Below are 12,098 nucleotides of genomic sequence, written 5' to 3'. Positions count from 1 at the left end.
TTGGTTCTTTGAAAAGATCAACAAGAATGACAAACCTTTAACTAGACTGACAAAGAAAATAAGAGACAAGACACAAATAACTAAAATCAGAAATGAAAGTGGAGACACTACTACCAACCACACAGAATTTTAAAGAAAAATATGAGAACACTATAAATAATTGTACAAAACAAATTATATAATGTAAGTAAAATTGACAAATTCCTAAAAGCACAAAAATTACCTGAACTGACTTAAAAAGAAATAGAAAATTTCAACAGATCCATAAATATTAAAGAGATAGAATCAGTACTTAGAAACCTCCCAAAAAAGAAGTCTAGGACCAGATGATTTCACTGGAACCAAATATTTAAAATGGAATTAACACCAATATTCTACTTTCCAAAACACAGAGAAGTAAACATTTCCTAACTAATTTTATGAAGCCACCATTACCCTGATACCAAAGCCAAATAAAGATGTTACAAGGAAAGAACATTAGAGACCTTATGAATATAGATTTGAGACATAGATGCAAAAATTCTCAACAAAATACTAGCACACGGAATCCACTAGCATGTCAAAAGGATTATATACCATGACCAAGCGGGATTTACTCCAAGAATACAAGTATGGTGGGGCACCCAGGTGGCTCAGTCAGTTAAGTGACCAACTCTTGATTTCAGCTCAGGTCATGATCTCATGATTCGTGGGTTTGACCCTACGTCGGGCTCTGTGAGGACAGTGCAGAGACTGCTTGGGATTCTCTCTCTTTCCCTCTCTCAGCCCCTCTTCCACTTGTGCACACACCCTCATGTATGCTTACTCTCTCTCTCAAAATAAATAAATAAAACATAAAGAAAAGAATACAAGAGTGGTAAACATTTGAAAGTCAATGAATATAATACATCACTGTACTAGAATAGTGTAATACATTACCTTAATAGAACAACAACAATAAAAGCCACATGATAACCTCATTTGATGCAAAAAAAAAGACCTTTGTGTAAATCTGATACTCTTTCATGGTAAAAAACATTCAGAAAATAAAGCAGAGAAGGGAACTTCCTTAACGTGATAAAGAGCATTTATGAAAAACCCACAGTTAACATTATGCTCAACAATGAGAGACTAAAAACTTTCCCCCTAAGTTCAGGAAAAAGACAAGCAAGTCCATTGTCACCAATGTTATTTAACATTGTTCTAGAAGTTCTAGCCAGAATAGTTAGACAGAAAAAAGAAATAAAATGTATCCAAATAAGAAAGAAAAGCATTGTTATTTGTAGATGACATAATCCTTTATACAGAAATTCCCAAAGAATGCACAAAAAAGCTACTAAAGTTAATAAACAAATTCAGCAAAGCTACATGTTACAACACACAAAAATCAGTTATGAGTCTATATACCAGCAATGAATAATCTGCAAATGGAATTAAGAAAGCAATTTCACTTATGATAGGATCTAAAAGAATAAACTGGGGGCGCCTGGTTGGCTCAGACGGTTAAGCGTCTGACTTCAGTTCAGGTCATGATCTCACAATTTGTGAGTTCTAGCCCTGCGTCGGGCTTTGTGCTGACAGCATGGAGCCTGGAACCTGCTTCAGATTCTGTGTCTCCCTCTCTCTCTGCCCCTCCCCCACTTGCACTCTCTCTCTCAAAAATAATAAATAAACATTTAAAAAAAATAAAAGAATAAATCCTCTAGGAATAATTGTAACCAAGGAGATGAAATCCTTGTACACAAACTACAAAATATTGCTAAAAGGAATTAAAGATTTACATGAATAAAAAGGTATCCCATTATTATATATTGGAAGGTAATATTTTTTTAAGTTTATTTATTTTGAAAGACAGAGACAGCACGAGTGGGGGAGGGGCAGAGAGAGGGGGAGAGATAGAATCCCAAGCAGGCACTGTGCTGCCAGCACAGAGCCTGACACAGGGCTTGAAATCAAGAAACCACAAGATCATGACCTCAGCTAAAAGCAAGAGTGGTACACATAAGCAACTGAGACACACAGACACCCCAGAAGACTTAATATTGTTGACCTGACAATACCCCCAAAGGAATCTACAGATTCAATACAATCTCTGTCAAAATTCCAATGGCTTATTTGATGTAAATGGAAAAGCTGATCCTAAAATTCATATGGAATGGAAAGGGACTCAGATTAAAAAAAATTTTTTTTTGAAAAAGAAGAAAAGTTGGAGCACTTACACTTACACTTTTTGATTTCTTAACTTACTACAAAGCTACAGTAATCAAAATCTTGTAGTACATGCATAAAGATAGACCTAGAGATGAATGGAACAGAATTAAGAGTCCAGAAATAAACCAATAATGTCTACAGCAAATTAATTTTGAGAAGAGTGCCAAGTACCTTCAATGGAGAAAGACTGGTCTATTCAACAAATGATGCTAAAACAAGTGGATTCCCACATGTAGAAAATGAAGTTGGACCCTTTCCTAATTCCATATGCAAAAATCAACTCAAAACGGATCAATGACTTAAACATAAGTTAAAACTATAAAACTCTTAGAAGAAAACAAGAATAAATCTTCCTAGCTTTTGGATTTGGCAATGGATTCTTAGATATGACATCAAAAGCACAAAAAATAGATAAAATGGATATCATAAAAATTAAAAACTTTTATGCATCAAGGGACATCATTAACATTAAAAAATCTTACAGAATAAAAGAAAATATTTGCAAGTCATATAGCCAATAAGGGACTTGTACCTTGAATATAAAGAACTACTACAATATAACAACAATAAAACTTGGGTAGACATTACTCCAAAGAAGATATGCAAACAACCAATAGGTACATAAAAAAATGCCCAACACCATTAGTCATTAGGGAAATGCAAGTGAAAACCACCATGAAATACCACTTCACACCTACTAGGATAACTATTAAAAAATGGAAAATAACAAGTGTTGCTAAGGATGTGGACAAACTGGAACCCCTGTATGTTGCTGTTGGAAATGTAAAATGATGTAGCTGCTATGGAAAACAGTTTGGCAGTTTGTCAAAAAGCTAAACATAGAATTACCATATGGCTCAGCAATTCTAGTTCTAGGTATATATTTAAAAAATTTCAAAGCAGAGAGTCTAATAGATACTTGTTCGCCAATGTTCAGTGCAGTATTATTTATAATAGCCAATAGGTGGAAACAACTTAAATGCCCATCAAGTGAATGGGTAAGCAAAATGTGGTGCACACACACACAGTGGAACAATACTTGGCTATTAAAAAGGGATAAAGTTCTGATACATGCTACAACATGGATAAACTTTGAAAACATGTTAAGTGAAATAAACCAGACACAAAAGAACACATATTGTATGAAAAATGTACCCATTTATAAGAAATATTTAGAATAGGCGTATTTATGGAGACAGAATGTAGATTGGGAATTACCAGGGGCTGAAAGGAGTGGGGAATTGAGAGTTATTGCTTAATGGTTACTCAGTTTCTCTTTTGGGAGATGAAAAAGTTTGGAAATAGTATTGATGGCACACTGTGAATGCAATTAATGTCACTAAATTGTGCACTTTCATGTGCACTAAATGGCAACTTTCATGTTACATATATATTTTACCACAAGAAAAAATGTGAAACATGTTGAAAGTGATGGACCATGAAGGCTTAGTTGGGTAAGGAATGAAGGTAAGGCAGGAGGAGGCCTACACAAATGGAAAAAGCAGAATAGATAAGGGACAGGTGTGTCTGACCACAGTCAAATTTAAGTTTAGGATGGGCCATGTACTTTACTAAGGGCTGTGTGGGGTTACAGAGTTACAAAGTAGGTATACATGCTGGCTCCAGATTCAGACTGCAAAGGTTTGAATATCAGCTCTGCTCCTAACCAACTCAATGAAGTTGGCCAAATTATTTAACCAATCAGTATCTCCACTTTCTCACATGTTTTAGGAACTAAATGAGTTGATACAAATAAAGCACATAGTATGGTATCTGGCGCATAGTAAGCACTTAATAAATGTATAAATATTAATCATTATTATTAGTATACACAACAAAAAGTTCACACTTTGGAGTTGAGACATTCTCAAAGTCCAAGCTTCCCCCCTCTAAGCTGTCTCTAAACACAAGCTCCAACTTACTAAGACTCCAGGGTATAGTATAAAGACACAAATGCTAAAATACAGTAGTAAATAAAAAATTTTGGAAATGCAGAAGGAGCTATTAATTCCAACATGGAGAGGGGGGATAAATGTGTCATGAAGACTTCAAAATGACCTGGCATTTGAATTTTTTTTTTTTTAATTTTTTTTTTTCAACGTTTATTTAGTTTTGGGACAGAGAGATACAGAGCATGAACAGGGGAGGGGCAGAGAGAGAGGGAGACACAGAATCGGAAACAGGCTCCAGGCTCTGAGCCATCAGCCCAGAGCCCGACGCGGGGCTCGAACTCACGGACCGCGAGATCGTGACCTGGCTGAAGTCGGAGGCTTAACCGACTGCGCCACCCAGGCGCCCCTAACCTGGCATTTGAAACATAAAAGCAGGAAACTGCATAAAATAGTCAGGAAACAATAGCCCAGTGAGGCTTGAATGTAGGCCACATGGTGGGATATAATGGGAAAAACGGAAAATGCCAAAGGATACAGAGCTTTGAAAGCCTTGCTAGGGAATTTGGTGATATTGTATAGATGAATTCCCATTGAAAATTCCTCTTTTAAATTTGACGGTATGGTGTGCTGTAGGAAGATTAGTTAATTACTTTACTTCATGGCAGGAAAGATGAGAAATCCATCCTGATTTTTACCTACAGAGGCAACATTTTAAGAAAAGTAACATCCAGATCAGCCCTGATACTACATGGTGTTGTCTGAATTATTTTTCTAGAAAAGATGAGATGAGCAACAGGGTTTTGACTTCAAGTACATCCCAGGAAAACTTTGGGAAATGACTGTCTCCCATAACTCCCACCTAAGGAGAGGCCATCAGCTTGTTGCCTTGACACAAATACCTGCATACCTCACACTCATTTTTCTCTTTAGCTGATTGGAAATTCTATAGCTATCAATTGATCTTGTGCTCCATAGGCCATTTAAGACCCGGAATATTTCCAAAGGGTCTGCTCCAATTGTATTGTGAAGACCCCAATTCTCAAATTAGTACACACAGCTAGAATTACAAAGGATTAAAAAACAAATTATAAAGAACTTCAAAAATCATCTAAGTTACAGCTGCACATTGCAAAAACCCTACTTTTTTTCACCCTTAATGAACATATGTAGCCAGTTGCCCTTCATTTTAATTCCTAGATGTATAACAGATAAGTTCAGAACTGACCTTAATAGAAATTAAACTAGGGATAGCTTCTAAAACCAGGAGTACATGACAGACACTCTGTTGAGATTCTTTCAGTTTAGGCCTTCCCCAAAATACATAAATTAGGAGAGAGAGGAAGTTCAAAAGAAAGACTAGTATTTGTACACTGAACCTAACATCTGTATTTCCCAATTCTGGGCAGTAAAGGAAACAGAACAAGAACAACAAAAGGAGGCAAAGGTGACCCCTGATCCAAATCTATACTCTGGCATTCTATGCCAGCCAGAACCTAGTTTTCATTAAGTATACTCAGGAGGAGCTGAAGCAGTATAGAGAACATGGCTTCAGCTCTATAAACTGTACAAATAAGATAGGATAATGGAATTAGGGAATTAATTCCTTCCTAACTACACATCCCTAAAGGACTTTGGAATCTTGTAGCTATCTCACTGAGCTCAACATTCTGAGCTCTGACCAAAAGGGATCAGAACAAACACATTGCTGCCACCAAGGATAGGTGCAAATTACCAAGTTCAAACCATTGGCCAGCAAACAAAAGTAAGGATGAGAGTAAACCATCACCAAGGCAGGGCAAATGAGACTATCCATGAAGCAGTTTCAATAGTTGGTCTCCAGGAAGACCCTCCTCTGAGGCCCAGGACTACAGGGGAAGGGATTCTCAGATGAAACAGTAAACCTGGTACCCCTGGATGGGGTACCAGGGGCTGGGTGGGGCTGGTGGGGCTGGGTCCTTTCAGAAACATACTTCCATGGCTTTTCTGAATGGGGATGAGAACCAGGAATCCTCTTGGGAGCTTAAAAGCTTCAAGCTATCCTAATGAGATGTCCTATGTTAAAAGCTGAACAGAAGTTCTGGGATTCAGACTGGAATGAAAGTATCTGTGTTCCCTTTCTCCTAGGTCAGTGTCCTTACCCCTTTCCCCAGATCTGCCCAGATGTCATCTAGTAAGTAACACATCTAGTAACACTAGTTACATCTGGTAACAGTCCTGTCTTCTTGTGTAGTGCGATTCTATTCCTTGAACATGTTGAAAGTAAAGGATCTATCAATGTGAGATTGTTTGGTCTGTACCCTCCTACAAACACCGACAGTGCTCTTTATCATCTTTGTGTTATTTGTGCTTTATCTTTCTGACTAGACTTCAACTAAAGAACTACAACAATGTTTTCACCAGTTTTAGCATGCAACTTTATTAACATGTAAATGAAGCCTCAAACGAATACACTATGTCAATATAAAGCACAGAAATATAGCTTGCTCAGCATGAATAGGTTCATTATCAGGTCACGTTGCAGAAAGATTAAAAATATCTCAATTTAAATAGCACAGTAAATATCAACAAACATTCAAGCTCTCAAGATCATTTGGTATGCATAAAATTGCCTCCATCAACCAACACAAATAACAAATATTGAACTTACAATTATTATATGCATAGCTTCATATTATAACACAAAAAAATGTTCATGGCTCTGTGAGAACATACAGCTATTTAGAGTTTAAGTATTAATCGTATAACTTTATCTCTAACCTCAGGATCACTGTGCTCTACTAAGTCTTGGAGTTTCTGACCAAACTCTTTTGCTTCCTGGAATATGGAAATAAGCTCAGATTTAGTGAACTCTTCTTTGGTAAATAGCTTCACCTTCTTTTTGAATTGGAAATTTATATTCTCAAATATTTCAATGATATTAAGAATATTAGCCTTCGACTCATTCTTGTTAAAGGGTGCAACCAATGATGACAGTACTTTGGCACTAATCAGTTCTCTTGTATTGGCTTGATTTTTAGACAAGCGCAAAAACACTTTTAAAACATAAAACTTGGTTTTGACACTTCCTTTGCTTAACAAGGTGAGGAAATCTGGAATGTAATTAATAATTATATGGTGATCCTCAAATTTCACACTCAGGTGCACTAATAATTTTAGTCCAGCCAGTTGCACAGGGGAGTTCAAGGGATAAGAGAATATGTCCTTACAAACTTGATATACGTATGACTCTCCTGGTTTTGGTTCCTCAGAAGATTCAGAGTTGTCATCTACTATATTTAAAGCTCTAGGGTGTTCTATAACATTGGGATTATTGACCAAGTTTTCAATCATAACAGTAATACCTACATCATGAATTATATCTTGGGTAAATGGATAAGCAGGACTAATGCCCATTATCATTGTTGCTATTTCATGAATAAAAGGATCCTTAGTTAACTTAAGTAGGGCAACGAGTTTATCGAACTCTTTAGGCTCTAAACTAAAGTCACGTGATTTACAGCGGCAGGCTCTTGGATTGGGCCCATACTTTTCTCTATACCTAACCTGGCTTTTGATCTCAGCTAAGGTTTGGAAGTAAGGTCCATTATAGGGTGGGATCTTGGTCAGAGGCCGAATCCCCAGAGGAGTTTCAATCAAGGTCTCAACGAGAGTCCAATTCCCTTCTGGAGGCAAGGATGGCTTCCCTCCCTCTATTGGGACTAGGACACTATACCTGGCCCTTGACCATGCTGCTGCTTTTTGTTTTATAGTGAGTTCAGGTTTGGGTATGGGCTTGGGCTTTTCCTGGATCTTAGGTGGAGGCTTATAAACTTGAGAAGGAGTCTCCTCTTCAGGCCAGAACCAGGATCCTACACTAGGCTCTTCTCCTGTCCAGAACCAGGAGCAGACATTTTCTTCATCCTCATCACTGGACTCGATTACAATACCAGCTCTGTCCCCAGCCCCAGCCCTGAATTTGATGCTGTCCTCTCTCCTTCTCTGGGACCTGGACTCAATATTGACCTTATCATCAGCCTTGGCAAAGGACCTGATATTGGTTTCACTTCCAGCACCAGCCTTGACTTCGTACTTGGTCACAGCACTGACCCTGGCCATAGGCATCAGCTTTGACTTGATTTGGGGCACTATACCAGGTTCTGCCAGGGATTTTGCCTTAGTCTCAGTCATGACTCTAGTCTTAGCCATAGCTTCCATCTTGCTCACATCCCTGTCATAGCCACGGCCTCAGTGTAGGTCACTGTCTGTGTCCTGGCCACTGCTCCATCCCCAGACTTGGCCTGGATCTTAGCCTTGGCTCTAGGGTTGGCAGGGCCACTGATTCCAGCTTTTAGGCAAACCTCAGCCCCTCCTCTGCCCCTGCCTTACCCTCATAGCCAGTCATGATCCAAGTTAAAGACAAGGCCACGTTCTATACCTCCAACCCTGTCTCAGCATTGACTGAAGGTCTGTCCCAGGTTGGTGTTTTCATACAAAGTCCAGTCGTCACTCGGCCCTCTTTCCAACTACAGGCTCTGTCAATGATATAAACAACGTGCAGAAGAATCTCACTCTGGGAAAGGAAGAATGGCTGTGTGCCTGAGCGCAGCCCTGTGGAGGGTGGGTGTCTTCAGCTACTCCAAGGCCACCAGATCTGCCATTGAAGTTGGACCTAAGGGTGGAGGAAGGAAATGGGGCTTTGAGTCTCTTCCAATTTATTTCTTATGTTGATTAGCACAGAGAGACAGGAGAGTTATGGACATTCAGTGCTAAGTGGGAGAGGTAGATACTTAGCACACTCTGTCCTCATTTCACGCTGTCTACAAAACTGAAGGTGCTACTAATCTTGTTTGCAGACACAAAACAGAAGTATGGAGAATGGGTGGGAAAGCTGAATGGGAGTGAGAGAGGCTAAGGAATCCCTAGACTGGCTCTTTATCCCTGCTGGACCCAAGCAGATCTCTACTACTTCATCCTACAGGTCTACTGGGGAAGTCTTCACACTCATACCAAACTTCACTGATCTGGAGAAATTTTCTCCTCCTTTCCTTGCTTCCAATGTTGACAAGACTTACAGCAGACCTACAGGCAGATTGATGGACAAATAAACAAACAAGAGGATATGGAAACTGATCTCTTGCTTAAAAGATCTTGGTCCCTGGTCCCTGTATTTGTAGTTTGTCTAGTATTTGCCTCCTTCTGGTCCCATAATCCCATTGCCCTAATTCAGGACTGACCCTCCTCCTCCCTGTTGCCCACCATTTTCTTCATCAGTGACTGCCCTTGCATTTCTCTCATTCAAAATTGGCCTGGGTGAATCTTAAGAATAGGAAAAGAAAGTGGGAAATAAGAAAAACAAGCAACTTCCTATACCCCCAAAGCTTTCAAAGACTCCCAACTACATCAGCAGAGGACCAAACAGTGATTACTAAACTGGAGAACAAAAGAGAATAGAATTATCTAGTCTCAACCATCTTCTGTCCCTCTACCCTCACACCAATCGTAACAGACACAGGGCATGTTTCTCTTCATTATTTTCTAAGTTCAAGTTGGGTTGTGACTTGCAAATCTCCACAACTGAGAGTTCCACAGACCTGGTGATGGTTCTGTACACAGAGATTCACAAATGCAGAGATAAATAAAAGGAAACACAGGAGACAATGGAGACTGGGTCCTTGGTAGATATCAGCACCTGAGATCTGTATCCCTTCTGGATACAGGTACCTGTTTGCCAAAATTTTCTGCACCTCTCCTTCTTCTCCCTCCCTCCAAGTTCCTCTGCTCCATTCCAAAAGTCTGACAATTCCCATGCACAGACAACTCAAATATCCCTGCAAGATAGTGGTGGTGATAGTAGAGATGGAAGGCTCAGACAAGCCATGGAAGTTGTTTGGAAGTCAATGAAAAGTATGATTTCCAAATTTCAGGTAAGCTCTTATGTTTCGTTCCTTTTCCTAAAGCCTATCATTTTCTGCAACACAACAGGAGCAAGGGAGGACTGTCTAGAAAGCATGTAGAAAGGAGATCTGGAGTGTCCCCTAGACTGCTACCTATTCTAGTCTTAGCCATCTACCAACTCCAAGCACTGCCCACCCAGGAGAAATCAGGCCAAGTTTCCTTTTCTTATCCCCTTCCTTTGTGGTCCGCGGGCCTCTACAGATCTTTACACAAACATGCTGTACCAAAAACTTAAGAACAGGCCTACACATATAAACACAGGTTACACCCAAAGACCAAATGAAAAGACAGTCGGAGAGACTTGATTATTAATAATCAGACTAGTAACCAGTACATGAAACGATATTCTAATCTAATCCAGGGTCATGATTATCAAACAGTTACAACTTCTTTTCACACTCTCTCCCTCCCAGGGTTCCCCGAACAACCGTTCTCACCGGCAGCAGCCGCCCCTCCTGCTATCATATAAATCGCCATTTCTCTCCTAGAAGCCGCTACTATACTCCTTTACCTTCCCAAACACGGGATTAGTGTTTGGAAATCAAGCTAGCAAGAAGCATATCATTTTAAATTTATAGTTGTGTGCCACTCAAATTACCCCTGACCCCTCCCTCTCACCGCTGGCGCCCTAGACCAGGTCACGTATCCCACGTTCCTCTGATACCCATCTCCACACTCCCAAGTGATTCCCGCCTTCTCACTGACCTGCTTTGCTCGGATCAGAGGGAGTTTTCTTATTTCCTTGCCTCAAGGGGGTGCCGTGATCTACAGAAAGAGGGACGGACAGTCAGATGGATACGAGGACGCGAGACAATGGCGGCGACTATGTTTGGGGACTGGCCCGGCACCTGGGATTTAGGACGCGCGATACCTGCTTCGTCAGAGTAAAAGCTGTAATTGGCAAACGATTGTTACTTTTCGGTATATCCCTTCCTCCCGTCCCCAACCGTCCTCTGGGACGCACGCGTAGCGACTTATTAACAGCTACCTTTTCCTCTGCAGACTTTGGCCACGTCCCCAGTACCAAAAGCGGCAGCGGGAGGAGCTAGAGCGTAGTGTAAGGGGATCCGGCTTTATGTAGGCGGAATGATACCAAGCTTTGCATGGCGCCACTTCGCCCTCTGTCTGTGAGCTCCACCCTGGCTATTTCTCCTGGGAAGTGCAGGGGCAGCATCTGGTTATAGAGGAAGCAGCGCTGGACGGAGAGAAGGAAGCCAATATCAAAGGGTCTCGGCATTAGTTCCCCTCTTTCAAGATCTCCCCCACCAGGCCTACATTTTTTTTTTTTCTTGAACTGAAACGCATGCGACTTTCGGGGGTCACTTTGCTCTGGCCCGATCTTGCGGAAGGATACCAGAGTGTTGTGTTTACACATTTCACCCCTCCAAAGTCCTGGGCCCACCTAAATAGGTGGGTTGGGGGAGGGGACCAAGATAAAAGAGTCTGGAAAGAAGTTCAAGACTGAGAGAAGGGAGTGCATCCTAATCTGTTCTAAAGCTGTGTCCCCTACGAGAGAAGTCCCTCCAAACTGCCGTTCCAAGCATTTAATTCTGTGCACGAATTGGGCTACTGTGGGATTGGCTTCTAGAAAACTGCTGTGGTCTAACCTGTGATCAATATCAAACACCTTAGGCTTTCATTGCTTCTCTCCCCTAAGTCTCTCATCTTTATTACTTATTATGTTTCTTGCACTGAAATAGTCGAATGTAAGGTGGGGTAAAGATATAGGGAAAACAGTGATGGACGGAGAGAAGCATATTAATACCAAACTACCCCTGTGTGTACCTGTCCCATTCTCAAGCTCTGCCTCCCCTCCTCATGTTCACGATATTTCCTACATCTAAATATGCATGGGCCTGAGCATGGGCAAGAGGAAAACAACTCTGTTCTCATGAAAGAGGATTAATATTCAAGTAACTTTGTACCCATAAATTACCCGTACTGGAGGTTCTAGGGTGGCCTTCCTAAGTTTTTTCATTGTTCATGGGGCCATGGAAAGGAAGAAAGTGGGAGGGGGCTCCCACGGAGGCCTCATCACTGTCTTCTAAAGGAAAGCAGATCTTGACCTCTAACTCAAAGAAA

General features: G+C 40.6%; 2 protein-coding genes across 8 annotated transcripts in view; both read right to left on the bottom strand.

The window, feature by feature from the left end:
• The window catches only part of GPRASP1 (G protein-coupled receptor associated sorting protein 1), a 49,662-nt gene extending 38,498 nt beyond the window's left edge, over nt 1–11,164 (bottom strand). Inside the window, exons 1-4 of one of the 7 annotated variants that reach the window (XM_045473290.1) lie at nt 11,005–11,162; nt 10,722–10,781; nt 8,631–8,730; nt 6,840–6,896 (exon numbers count right to left, since the gene is read on the bottom strand). The gene's annotated coding sequence lies outside the window, so the exon portion shown is untranslated. The other 6 variants (XM_045473288.1, XM_045473289.1, XM_045473291.1 and 3 more) reach the window with 6 other exon arrangements.
• ARMCX5 (armadillo repeat containing X-linked 5) lies at nt 6,473–10,493 on the bottom strand. Its single transcript, XM_045471175.1, is given in 3 exon segments — nt 6,473–8,293; nt 8,296–8,442; nt 10,454–10,493. Coding segments are annotated over 3 exon segments (1,680 nt in total). The 3' UTR covers nt 6,473–6,800.
• Nucleotides 11,165–12,098: the final 934 nt, after the last annotated feature.

This window comes from Leopardus geoffroyi, chromosome X (assembly GCF_018350155.1).
Source record: "Leopardus geoffroyi isolate Oge1 chromosome X, O.geoffroyi_Oge1_pat1.0, whole genome shotgun sequence".
Lineage (NCBI taxonomy): Eukaryota > Metazoa > Chordata > Mammalia > Carnivora > Felidae > Leopardus > Leopardus geoffroyi.
The sequence above is the reverse complement of the archived record's forward strand: the minus strand, read 5'-3'. Positions and strand labels throughout refer to the sequence as shown.